The 14,407-nt window shown below is 45.4% G+C and overlaps 1 protein-coding gene across 1 annotated transcript in view; it reads left to right on the top strand.

Moving 5' to 3' along the window:
* The window catches only part of DNAL1 (dynein axonemal light chain 1), a 37,973-nt gene that overhangs the window by 11,115 nt on the left and 12,451 nt on the right, over positions 1 to 14,407 (top strand). Inside the window, exon 3 of the mRNA XM_073577650.1 lies at positions 1,916 to 2,025. Within this exon, the coding sequence (XP_073433751.1) occupies positions 1,916 to 2,025 (110 nt within the window). The remainder of the gene's footprint in view (positions 1 to 1,915; positions 2,026 to 14,407) is intronic.

The following is a 14,407-nucleotide window of genomic DNA, read 5'->3' as shown; positions in this document are numbered from 1 at the left end:
GCGATCCCCATCCCCTGCAATGTCGCTGGTGAGATCTGCCTGTGTGGCAGCTCACTAGCGACCACCCAGCGATTCACCAGCGATCCTGACCGCGTCATATCGCTGGTCGGGATCGCTGGTGAGTCGCTAGGTGTAACGGTACCCTTACTCCAACTTTCTGAGTTGCCAAGCTAATCTTAAGTGTAGAATTCACATTATGCTTCTGTGGACTGTCTGCTCCTGTACAATACCCTGCCTGACCGATTTTATCTTCTGCCATCAACAGTATAACTGCCAGTGTGATTCTACATCATTGTTAGCTGGAGTTTGTGATCGTAGAACCCAGCTCTCTTTCCCATACTCCACAACAGTAGTGAAGAGCTATGTTTTTTGCCTACTGCTGACAGAATTTTTGTGTGAAACTCCAAATGCTGCTCTATTGGTGCATATAGCAGAAGATAATCTTCTGCCATATGTATCAATAGTGCGACATGTGCAATTTCACAACAGTCGTCTTTCATCAGCAGGTAACAAACAGAACTTAAAGGCTATGTGCACACGTAGGAAAAGTGTTGTAGAATTTTCTGCACAAAATCCGCATCTCCTGGCAGAATCCGCAGCCGCGGTTTTGCCGCTGTTTTTAATGCGGATTTTGTGCGGATTTGCCGTGGAATTGATGCGGATTTTCTGCAGTTTTTGCCACTGCGGATTTCTATCATGCAGGGGTCCAGAAACGCTGCAGATCCGCACAAAAGAAGTGACATGCACTTCTTTTAAATCCACAGCAATTCCGCACTGATTTTTCTGCACCATCTGCACTGCTTTTTTTTTTTCCATTGATTTACATTGTACTGGAAATCACAGTGCGGATCTGCAGCGTTTCTGCGCGGAAAAATCCGCTGCAGATCCGCAGCAAATCTGCATCGTGTAGCCAAATGGGTATTCCTATTTCCAAGATCCTATCCCAATTTGTAGTAGGTGTAATAATAATAATATTAGAAAATACCTCCAATTAGAAATCGAGTATAGTTCTTCTTATTCACTATTTCGCTTTCCTCATGTGCAGGGCATTGCAGTAGCTTAGGTATCCATGGTTGCGACCACTCATATAGTGACAACTAGTTGCTAGTAGTTGTAATCATGGACTTAAGCTACTGCAATGAGGAAAGAGACATAGCAAATCAGAAAAACTATACTATATTTCTAATTGGAGCTATTTGCTAATATTTATGATTATTATTATTATTACATCTACTACATATTAGGATAGGATCTTTGAGATGGTAATACCCCTTTAACTAATCTCAGCCTCTGCATACAGCCTCATCCTGCATTCTAGTTTCTGTCCCCTGTACACATAGCCCCCTCCAACAGTACATCTCTTCTCTCAGCATCCTCCTGAAGTACATCTCTCCTCTCAGCACACTCCTGCTATATCATCCTATCAGTCCTGCAGTACATTCTCTTTTCTGTCCCCTGCATATAGAGCCCCGGCTCTGCAGTGTATCTCTCCTTTTAGCCCCTTGTATACAGCCTATTCTGACGTACATCTCTCCTCTCAGCATGTGTTCACAACACCATCTTGCAGTACATTGTCTCACAGTAGAAGGTTCCTTTTAGACACACCACGGAGCAGAGGTATACGGGCATGAAGCTAGCTGAGAGAGACTGTACTGTGCATGATCGACCATGAGTTGAAACTACAGTAGGACGGTTTCCATGGCAAATGGAGGGTAAATAGGGTCAGGGGGGGTCATCATTTGAGTGGGGTTATAGGATTATAAAGGTGGCAGTGTTAGATTAAAAGAAAAGATGTGTTCCAAAAATATAGAAAGTACTATGTTCCAAAAAATCTTACAGATAATTGTTGGTCGTCCTTCTGTGGATTATCTGTGATATTTTCGTTTTGATACAACTTTTGATGTGTTCTAATTAGGAAGAAAAGATGGGACAGAAAGCTGTCGAAGCCAAAGAAGTGAAGTTGTACGCACAGATCCCACCAATCGAGAAGATGGATGCATCCCTATCCACCCTGGTCAATTGCGAGTAAGAGTTATTAGTTTCAGAGGAACCCGTCGCATTGTAGTTAGGAGTCCTACACCGTGATTCTCAGCTTTCTCAGGACGCACTCTCATTCTGGGAAGTCTGACAATATCTGGACACAGCGTCCCTGTTTGTCTAGGCATTACTTGTCCTGTCCTATTTTTTAGACCACTTGCTGACCACCAGCAGAATCACATTGTGGTAAAGGGGTTTTCCAGGACTATCTTATTTTTTTTGTACCTACCATTCAACTACCATAATAAAAAAAAAACGTCCTGCACAACTCCTTTAAGTTTCACGATTGTGACCCTGCTCCATAAAAAAGGATGCTTTAAATATAGCTGCTGGCCCGAGTGCAGTGGTTTCCGGCAATCTGCCCGGGGGCCTATGGAAAAGTCATCGAGGGCTGTAAAAGGCCCACGGGCCTGAGATTCCCCACCCCTGCTCTAAACTAAAGCGCCGACTTTGCCACACATATCATCCACAGCAGGATGAGGCCTTTGATGTAGGTCCATGGACAGCAGATGGCCGGGAGAATGAATTCTCAGGGACAATCCTCAGGCATTATCGTGGATAAAGGGGTTGCCTACAATTTGACAACTACATTTTTATCACTTTAGGGGCCCATTGCAAATAACAACTATGGATACTCACTTCCCCCAGCAGAGCCATTCCCGGTGGGTCACGTGAATTTTTGTCTTGCTCTCTGAAGGGAATATTCACACAGCCATGTATTGGCTGCAGCAGATCTGTGACACAACATTGTTGTTAAGCTGTAACTTAACGGGGTATTCTCATCTCTAAGTTCCTATCCCAATATGTAATAGGTGTAATAGTATTAGCAAATACCTTCAATTAGAAATGTGGTATAGTTCTTCTGATTTACGTTGTGCATTTGGAAGCCCAGATACTGGATCTAAATGTGTAGCTGGCAACACTGAGATCCATAGACAATATGGAAAGGAGTCTTCTGCTCACTGAGCAGACGCTTAATGGGATAGATGAGGAGGGGATGCTAGGTTGGAGCTGCAGGACAATGAAGCAGCTAGCTGGGTGACAGAAGGCGGGGTAGAGGGAAGAGCACCAGGGAGGCTAGTCCTGATCGGGCACACCCCAATAAGTTTGCTAAGTTGGCAGATGAGAGGAGTGTTAGTGCAGGAGTAGCACTGCTGCAGCAAGGCATGTCCTCTGAAAGCCGGAGGAGTGTCTGCTCCAGTAAGGGGGGAAATAGGAGAGTAGGGCAGGCCAGACAGGTGCTGGTAGTGGGGGGACTCAATTATTAGGGGAACAGATAGGGCCATCTGTCACAAAGACAGGGATCGTCGAACGGTGTGCTGCCTACCTGGCGCTCAAGTCCGACACATCGCTGATCGGGTTGACAGATTACTGGGAGGGGCTGGTGAGGATCCAGCGGTCATGGTGCACATTGGCACAAATGACTAAGTTAGAGGTAGGTGGAAGGTCCTTAAAGATGATTTCAGGGAATTAGGCTGTAAGCTTAAAGCAAGGACCTCCAAGGTGGTATTTTCGGAAATACTTCCTGTACCACGTGCCACCCCACAGAGGCAATGGGAGATTAGGGAGGTTAATAAGTGGCTCAGGAATTGGTGTAGGAAGGAGGGGTTTGGGTTCCTGCAGAACTGGGCCGACTTCTCAGTTGGCTACAGGTTCTACGCTAGGGACGGGCTGCACCTCAATGGGGAGGGTGCAGCTGTGCTGGGGGAGAAAATGGCTAGAGGGTTGGAGGAGTGTTTATACTAGGGACGGGGGGGGGGGGAGGGTATTCCTTTCATAGGAGGGGAAGACAGTGCAGATAGAGACCTGGGCACAAATAATGAAATTGGGGGAGGGGGTGGCATGGGGGTGGGGTTAGAACAGTTAATAATTTAAGAAAGAATAGAGGTACAGAGAGATACATAAAGTGCATGTATACTAATGCCAGAAGCCTCGCCAACAAAATGGAGGAATTGGAGTTAATGTTGTTGGAACATAATTATGACATGGTGGGGATATCTGAGACATGGCTGGACGAGAGCAATGACTGGGCGGTTAATTTACAGGGCTATAGTCTGTTCAGAAATGACCGTACAAATAAGCGAGGGGGAGGCGTGTGTTTATATGTAAAATCATCCTTAAAACCCATCCTGCGTGATAATATATATGAGTCTAATGAAAATGTAGAGTCCCTGTGGGTAGAGATAAGGGGAGGGGGGAAAAATAATAAATTACTGATAGGGGTTTGTTACAAGTCTCCAAAAATAATGGAAGCAACAGAGAATATCCTCATAAAGCAAATAGATGAAGGGGCGACTCAAGGAGAAGTCATTATTATGGGGGACTTCAACTACCCTGAAATACATTGGGGAACAGAAACCTGCAGTTCCGGCAAAGGTAATAGGTTTCTGACAACTATGAGAGACAATTACCTTTCACAACTGGTTCAGGACCCAACAAGAGGGGGGGGCACTGCTAGACCTAATATTAACCAACAGGCCAGACCGCATATCAAATGTAAGGGTTGAGGGTCACTTGGGTAATAGTGATCACTAAATAATAAGAGTTCATGTATCCTTTAATAAGATGTGTAGTAGAGGGGTTACAAGGACACTAAACCAGGAAAGCAAATTTCCAACGGATGAGAGATGATCTTGGTGCAATTAACTGGGACGATATCCTGAGACATAAAAATACACAAAGAAAATGGGAGACGTTTATTAGCATCCTGAATAGGACCTGTGCACAATATATACCGTATGGGAATAAACATGCTAGAAATAGGAGGAAACCACTATGGCTAAATAGAGCTGTAAGGGGCGCAATAAGAGATAAAAATAAAGCATTTAGAGAATTAAAGCAAGTAGGTAGTGATGAGGAATTAAATAAATACAGAAAATTAAATAAATTCTGTAAAAAGCAAATCAAGACAGCAAAGATTGAGACAGAGAGACTCATTGCCAGAGAAAGTAAAAATAATCCCAAAATATTCTTTAACTACATAAATAGTAAGAAACTAAAAAATGATAGTGTTGGTCCCCTTAAAAATAGTCTGGGTGAAATGGTGGATGAGGATGAGGAAAAAGCCAATATGCTAAATGACTTTTTTTCAACAGTATTTACACAAGAAAATCCCATGATGGATAACATGATCAGGGATAAAAATTCTCCATTAAATGTCAGCTGCTTAACCCAGCAGGAAGTACGGTGGCGTCTAAAAATCACTAAAATTGACAAATCCCCGAGCCCGGATGAGATACACCTCCGAGTACTGCAGGAATTAAGTACAGTCATAGATAGACCATTATTTTTAATCTTTAAAGATTCCATAATAACAGGGTCTGTACCACAGGACTGGCGTATAGCAAATGTGGTGCCAATATTCAAAAAGGGGACAAAAACTGAACTTGGAAATTATAGGCCAGTAAGTTTAACCTCAACTGTGGGTAAAATCCTGGAAGGTTTTCTAAGAGATACTATACTGGAGTATCTGGAGAAGAATAACCTCATGACCCTATATCAACATGGGTTTACAAGGGACCGTTCTTGTCAGACTAATCTGATAAGCTTTTATGAAGAGGTAAGTTCCGGACTGGAGCAAGGGAATGCAGTGGACGTGGTGTACATGGACTTTTCAAAAGCTTTTGATACAGTGCCACACAAAAAATTGATACATAAAATGAGAACAATGGGGATAGGGGAAAATATGTGTAGGTGGGTTAAGAACTGGCTCAGGGATAGGAAACAAAGGGTGGTTATTAATGGAGCACACTCAGACTGGGTCACTGTTAGCCGTGGGGTACCACAGGGGTCAGTATTGGGCCTGTTTCTTTTTAACATATTTATTAATAACCTTGTAGGGGGCATAGAGAGTAGAATTTCAATATTTGCAGATGACACTAAACTCTGCAGGGTAATCAATACAGAGGAGGACAATTTTATATTACAGGAGGATTTATGTAAACTAGAAGTTTGGGCTGATAAATGGCAAATGAGCTTTAATGGGGATAAATGTAAGGTCATGCACTTGGGTAGAACGAACAAGATGTATAATTATGTGCGTAATTGTAAAACACTGGGCAAAACAGTCACTGAAAAAGACCTGGGTGTATGGGTGGACGACAAACTCACATTTAGTGGCCAGTGTCAGGCAGCTGCTGCAAAGGCAAATAAAATAATGGGATGCATTAAAAATTCCCTCTGCTTGCTGTCTTCTGCAACATATTCAAATGGTACAACTTCCCACCTCTGATTGCTGTCTTATCTGCTGCAATAGACTCTAATGGTAAAAATTCCCTCTGCTTGCTGTCTTCTACAACATATTCAAATGGTACAACTTCCCACCTCTGATTGCTGTCTCATCTGCTGCAATAGACTCTAATGGTAAAAATTCCCACCTCTGCTTGCTGTCTGCTATGTCATCTGCTGCTTTACCATCTAGAAACATATTTTAATGTGTCTGCTAATTCATTGTTATAAATCATTTGGTGCATTGTACTTAAAACTCACTGTTGCATTTCCATGACTGGGATCAGTGTAGATCTTATCTGGTGGAGGTGTTAAAATAGATGTTGCCAGGCTGAATGTCTTTGATCATCCAAAAAAAAAAACCCCTGGTGTGCTGACCCCAGCTGCCAAATTATCCTCAACCAGTTCCCACAATCCATCTCTTCTGACCCTGCAGTCTGGACTATAAATTTAGAACCATCCATAGGGGTGCACGCATGTGGGGGTGCACGCATCACAGAAGCAAAGCGTCACGAAGATAAGCGTCGGGATACAGCAGTTATTACATGGCAGTTAGTCAGGTAACCCACACTCTGCTCTCTCTTTTATCCATGTGCCTTATTCCTATCCTCCTATGTTCTCTTGCAATCCACTTTCACCGACCAATCCCCCCTCCATCACGACTCATTCACATCGGCTCCTCTCTCTTTCCTTCTCCCATGTACAGCTCCCATGCACTTCTCACCTTCTTAAAAAACCTCAGCCCATCTTGCCCAAACACACTGCACAAAAAATCTTCATACAATTCCAAAAACTACTTGCTCTTTATCTTCCTGCTCCTACTGTTTTCAGGGGACATCTCCCTCAACCCCTACCCTACCTCACATCGAAACCTTAATAATCTTACTAATATTATTTGCACTCCTTCATCTCCTTCTTTCAATTGTGCCCTTTGGAATCCACGGTCTGTATGCAACAAGCTTCCTTTCCTACACAATTACTTTCTGAAAAACTCACTGAATCTGTTGGCCCTCACGGAAACCTGGATTCAGGATTCTGACACTGTCTCCCCTGCTGCCATTTCCCATGGTGGCTTACAATTCTCCCATTCCCCGAGACCGACAAACAGACCTGGTGGTGGAGTCGGCATACTCCTGTCCCCACAATGCACTTTCCAGGTCATCCCCCCAGTTCCATCACTCTCATTACCTTCTTTTGAAGTCCACACCATCAGGCTCTTTCGTCCCCTCTCCCTCAGAGTAGCGGTCATATACCGGCCCCCAGGCTCACCCACCCACTTCCTGGACCATTTCTCTGCCTGGCTGCCGCACTTCATGTCCTCAGAACTACCAACCCTTATCCTGGGAGACTTCAACATCCCCATTAACAGCCCCACTTCCACATCTGCATCCCAGCTTCTATCACTAACCACTTCTCTAGGCCTCTCTCAGCTCTCAACCTCTGAAACACACAAAGACGGTAACACCCTGGACCTGGTTTTCGCCCGGCTCTGCTCAATCTCCTACCTAGATAACTCACCGCTTCCCCTCTCTGACCACAACATTCTCTCCTTTACACTCACAAATCCTCGCTCACCCCAGCACCCTCTTAACTACCATTCAGTCAGAAATCTACAAGCCATTAACCCTCATACACTTTCAGACTCCCTACACTCATCATTGTCCCCAATCTCTTCTTTGTCCTGTCCTGATCTGGCTGTACATCACTTCAATGACACTCTTAGAAGCACCCTTGACCAAGTAGCTCCCCTCACCCTCAGAACCTCCAAACACAGAGTGAAACAGCCCTGACTCACATCGCAAACCCGATTTCTCCAGCGATGCTCTAGGTGTGCTGAACGCTTATGGAGGAAAACACGCACACCAGAAGACTTCATACACTTCAAATTTATGTTAAGGACATATAACTCTGCCCTTCACCTCGCCAAACAGACCTACTTCACCACCCTGATCTCCTCACTATCCAACAACCCCAAGAAACTTTTTGACACCTTTCACTACCTCCTCAGGCCAAAAGCACAAGCCCCTATCACAGACATTTGCGCTGATGACCTTGCCTCCCACTTTATAGAGAAAATAGACAATATCCGTCAGGAAATCCGCTCCCAATCACCAAATTCAGTGACTCCCATCCCTCCCTGCATTTCCCCTGGCTCACTCTCCACATTCGATCCGATCACAGAAGAAGAAGTCTCCAGGCTCCTCTCCTCTTCTCGTCCGACTACATGCACAACCGACCCCATTCCCTCACATCTCCTCCAGTCTCTCTCTCCAGTCGTCACAACTCACCTAACTACAATCTTTAGTCTCTCCCTCTCCTCTGGCATCTTCCCCTCCTCCTTCAAACACTATCATTACTCCATTACTAAAGAAACCCACCCTCGACCCATCCTGCACAAACAACTACAGACCAGTCTCCAATCTCCCCTTCATCTCTAAACTCTTGGAGCGCCTGATATACTCCCGCCTTACCCGTTACCTCTCCACTCACTCCCTCCTAGACCCTTCACAGTCCGGTTTCCGCCCCCTACATTCGACAGAAACTGCACTCATCAAAGTGACCAATGACCTTCTGACAGCAAAACTTAATGGTGACCACTCTGCTCATTCTTCTCGACCTTTCTGCAGCTTTCGACACTGTTGACCATCCTCTCCTACTCTCTAGGCTCCAGTCACTAGGCATTAAGGACACTGCTCTTTCCTGGTTCTCCTCCTATCTTTCCAACCGCTCCTTCAGTGTTCTGTTTTCTGGCTCCACTTCATCTCCTCTTCCTCTCGCTGTTGGGGTACCTCAGGGCTCAGTCCTTGGCCCCCTTCTCTTCTTTCTCTACACGGCCCCAATTGGACAGACCATCAGCAGATTTGGCTTTCAGTACCATCTTTATGCTGATGACACACAACTGTACACATCATCCCCTGACCTTACCTCCGCTGTACTACAGAACGCCACTGACTGTCTGTCTGCAGTCTCCAACATCATGTATGCTCTCTATCTAAAACTCAACCTCTCCAAAACTGAACTTCTTCTGCTCCCACCATCTACCAACCTCCCTAAATCTGACATTTCCCTCTCTGTGGGTGGCACCATAATAACACCCCGACAGCGGGCGCGCTATCTGGGTGTTATGTTTGACTCCGATCTCTCCTTCACCTCCCATATACAATCTCTTGCCTGCTCGTGCCGCTTACACCTAAAGAACATCTCTAGAATCCGCCCTTTTCTCACCATGGAAACAACAAAAACTCTCACTGTCGCCCTGATCCACTCCCGCCTGGACTACTGTAATGCTCTATTAATTGGCCTCCCTCTCACTCGACTCTCCCCTCTCCAGTCTATCCTTAATGCAGCAGCCAGGGTTGTCCATCTGGCTAATCGTTACTCAGACGCGTCCGCTCTTCGCCAGTCGTTACACTGGCTGCCAATTCATTACAGGGTACAATTCAAAGTACTTGTTCTCACCCACAAAGCTCTCCACAGTGCGGCACCCCCTTACATCTCCTCCCTCATTTCTGTCTATCGGCCTAACCGACCGCTGCGCTCTGCAAATGACTTTCGACTAACCTCTGCCCTAATCCGTACCTCCCACTCCCGACTCCAAGACTTCTCCCGTGCTGCGCCAATTCTCTGGAATGCTCTACCCCAAGATATTAGGACCATCCGCAATTTGCATAGTTTTAGGCGCTCACTCAAAACACATTTGTTCAGAGCGGCCTATCACATTCAGTAATCAAAATCATGTTATGTTTGTGTGTGTGTGTGTGTAGCCCATTCACTATCTCCATCTAACCCCCACCCCCTGAAGATGGCTGGACCAGCATTATAAATACATCATTGTAAATACAAACCTGTGCTTTGTATCTCCCCCACCTCATTGTAGATTGTAAGCTCCCACGAGCAGGGTCGTCTTATTTCGCTTTAATTATTGTATTGTTAACGTTGTTACTTATGACTGTTGTGTTTGAAACTGTTCAACTGTAAAGCGCTGCGGAATATGTTGGCGCTATATAAATAAAGATTATTATTATTATTATTATTATTATTATTAAAGAGGCATAGATGCTCATGAGGAGAACATAATTTTACCTCTATATACCGTATTTTTCCGACCATAAGACGCACTTTTTTCCCCCAAAATTTTGGGGGAAAGTGGGGGGTGCGTCTTATGGTCGCAATACACGGTACTAACCTGGTGGCAGCGGGCGGGGCTCTGCGGTGCGGTGGTGGCAGCGGGCGGCGCTCTGCGGTGCTTGGTGGCAGCGGGCTGTGCTCCGGTGCAGGGGCGGCGGCTCCGCCGGCATTTCTTCGCAGCCCGGAGGCCTCCGCACTTCCCTTGGTGGCCACCGCCATGTTGCGGTGGCCTCCAGGAGCATGGACGCCGGGAATATGGCCGCCGGTCCGGGGACGGCGCATGCGCAGCTTCAGATCTCGTCCCGAGATCTCGGGGGTCGAAATCTCGTTGCCGAGATTTGAATCTCGTCCCCCGAGATCTCGGGACGAGATCTGATCCCGCGCATGCGCCATCCCCGGACCGGTGGCCATCTTTCCGGCGTCCATGCTCCCGGAGGCCACCGCAACATGGCGGTGGCCAGCAAGGGAAGTGCGGGGGCCTCCGGGCTGCGAAGAAATGCCGGCGGAGCCGCCGCCCCTGCACCGGAGCACAGCCCGCTGCCACCACCGCGCCGCAGAGCGCCGCCCGCTGCCACCACCGCAGAGCCCACCTGCCCCAGCCCCAGCACAGCTGCCCCTGCCTCTGCCCCAGCACTGCTGCCTCTGCCCCAGCACTGCTGCCCCTGCCCCAGCACTGCTGCCCCTGCCTCAGCACAGCTGCCCCAGCACAGCTGCCCCAGCACAACCAACCTGCCCCAGCACAGAGCCGCCACCGCACGAGCCTGGACCACTGAATGACCCCTGTGACTACTTCTCCACCTGTGCCGGATCCCTTCCCAGGTAAGCTGAATTCGGACTGTAAGACGGACCCCCATTTGACACATTTTTATTTTCCTACTGAAAATTGGGGTGCGTCTTATGGTCCGGTGCGTCTTATAGTCCGAAAAATACGGTACGTCACTAGTGCGACCACACTTAGAATACTGTGTACAGTTCTGGTCTCCGGTGTATAAGAAAGACATAGCTGAACTGGAGCGGGTGCAGAGAAGAGCGACCAAGGTTATTAGGGAACTAGGGAGTCTGCAATACCAAGACAGGTTATTACACTTGGGGTTATTTAGTTTGGAAAAACAAAGGCTTAGGGGTGATCTTATTACAATGTATAAATTTATGAGGGGACAGTACAAAGACCTTTCTAATGATCTTTTTACTCTTAGACCGGTGACAGGGACAAGGGGGCATCCTCTACGTCTGGAGGAAAGAAGGTTTAAGCATACTCACAGATGCAGATTCTTTACTGTAAGAGCAGTGAGACTATGGAACTCTCTGCCATACGATGTTGTAATGAGTGATTCCCTACTAAAATTTAAGAAGGGACTGGATGCCTTTCTTGAAAAGTATAATATTACAGGGTATATACACTAGTTTCCTTAATATTGCGTTGATCCGGGGAGCTAGTCTGATTGCCGTATGTGGAGTCGGGAAGGAATTTTTTTCCCCAATGTGAAGCTTACTGTTTGCCACATGGGGTTTTTTTTGCCTTCCTCTGGATCAACATGTTAGGGCAAGTTAGGATAGGATATGGGTTGAACTAGATGGACTTAAAGTCTCCCTTCAACCTTAATAACTATGTTACTATGATTAGCTATGGCGCTTACCCCATGTGCAGGGCATGACAGTAGCTTAGGTATCCATGGTTATGAGCACTGAAAAGTAACTGTCACTATGAGTGATCGTAACCATGGATAGCTAAGTCACTGCAATGCCCAGCACATGGGGTAAGCGACATAGCGAATCAGAAGAACTATACCACATTTCTATTTGGAGGCATTTGCTAATATTATTATTATTACACCTACTACATATTGGGATAGGAACTTAGTGATGAGAATACCCCTTTAATTCCCCTATACACATTAGACTTATTTCGGCTGAACCTGCTAGTATAGACGGGTTCGTCCAAAAGTCTGTTTATAGGAGTGCCGGCGAGCTAGTGGTCGGTAGAGGTGTCAATCGCGCATGTTCGACTTTGGACTGCCCATAAAATAACCCACTAGCCAATGTGTCAGTCGGTGGCTTTCCCAAAGAGAGCACGAGGGTTCGGCCTAGCACGCAGTCCTGTGAATAGGAATGTCGGCTGAGATGGCTGTCGGTCAAACAGTCGGCTGGAGCATTGTTCCGCTGATAGTCATCTAATGTGTATGGTCGGCATTAAACGTTTCTTTATTCTGAAGATCATGGAAGTTCTTTTCAGTGACATGAGCTGATAGGGAAGTGATCTTATGTCTTACTTATATGCCATCACTGCTCTTAATGAAACAAGTAGAGTACATTGTAGCATTGATCATGATGTTCGCACACTTCTTATCATCAGGTACTTATTTTTTGTAAAAAGTTTTATTGTTTTTTATAACTTTAATCTGTCAGTTTTACAAAAAGTAAGATATACAGACGTGGCAAAACAATTTACGTTACTCTTTATATGGCCGAAGACTAGAAAATGCTTTGTTAAAGGGACTCTGTCTGCATAGAGTGACTGTTCAAACCAAGTGCAGGCGCTCGGTGCCTCATGGCCAAACAGTTTCGTGCGTCTTCCCACCAACTTGTTTTCTATCCATCTTCAACCTTCTGTCAATGCGTGAGGAGATTGATAGAGGCAGGGCTGTGGAGTCGGAGTCGTGGAGTCGGAGTCGGAGTCGGTGCTCATTTTGGTGGAGTCGGAGTCGGAGTTGGAGTCGGTATAAAATGGACCGACTCCGACTCCTAAAATATATAATAAATTGGGTACAGTAATTCAATGCAGGATGTGCTGAATATTTATTCATAGGAGTTTGGGAAAGTTATGAAATGTCCTATAAATGGCTGTTATATTCCTGATCTAAGGCTACATTCACACACAGCGTTTTTCCTGTGTTTTTTGAGGATACGTTTTTCAGCTGCAAAAGTTGATCATCTTTTTAAAAAACTGCATCACCTGAAAGGTTTTTGAGCTCATAGATAATGTTCTCAATAGCAAAAGCAGATTAGAAATCTGCTCTATCTATCCATTTATCCATATCTGTCTATCCATATCGTATCTGTACCAAAAAGAATGAAAACCAGGTAGTACACCAATATATATTCTGTTCTATCTAAATATCTTGATTATTGGATCATAAAAATGATTAAATGTCTGAGGTTCACATTGTACTACAATAAATTTTTCACTTAAATATAAGCAATATGTGTGGGAGTCGGAGTCGTGGAGTCGGAGTCGGAGTTGGAGTCGGAGTCGGTGTAAGGGAAATTGAGGAGTCGGAGTCGCAGGTTTGGCTTACCGACTCCACAGCCCTGGATAGAGGGAAAACAAGTACAGTGGCTTGAAAAAGTATTCAACACCCCCTCCCTTGGCATTTCTTGTGTTTTGATACCTCACAATCTGAAATTTGTTTTTTTTTCTTTTAGGGTTTACATTAGTTCATGACATGTAAAGAACATGCTTACAACTGTCAGCATTTAGTTTTGTTTTTTTTGTGAAGCAAACAACAAATAGGACAAAATAACTGAAAACTTTGTTATGCATAACTATTCACCCCCTAAAGTCATTACTTTGTAGAGCCTCCTTTTGCAGCTGCAAGTCACTTTGGATAAGTCTTTATGAGCTTTCTACATCTTGCCACTGGGATTTTTGCTCATTCCTCAAGGCACAACTTCTCCAGCTCCTTCAATTTTAATTGTTTCCTCTGGTGAACAGCAATCTTCAAGTCTGATCACAGATTCTCAATTAAATCAAGGTCTGGGCATTGACCTGGTCACTCCAAAACATTTACACATTTCCTCTTAAACACTAGAGTGTTGCTTTAGCAGTATGCTTTGGGTCATTGTCTTGTTGGAAGGTGAATCTCCGTTCCAGTCTCTAATCACTGACAAACAGGTTTTGCTAAAAAATATCCCTGTATTTCACACCATTCATCTTCCCCTCGACTTGGACCATTTTCCCTATCCCTGCTGCCGAAAAACATCCCCACAACATGATATTGCCACCACTATGTTTTAT

Source organism: Dendrobates tinctorius, unplaced genomic scaffold (genome assembly GCF_039654945.1).
Source record: "Dendrobates tinctorius isolate UK_male_01 unplaced genomic scaffold, ASM3965494v1 ptg000057l, whole genome shotgun sequence".
Taxonomy (NCBI): domain Eukaryota; kingdom Metazoa; phylum Chordata; class Amphibia; order Anura; family Dendrobatidae; genus Dendrobates; species Dendrobates tinctorius.
Note: the sequence above shows the minus strand (reverse complement) of the source record. Positions and strands in the feature narration are given on the sequence as shown.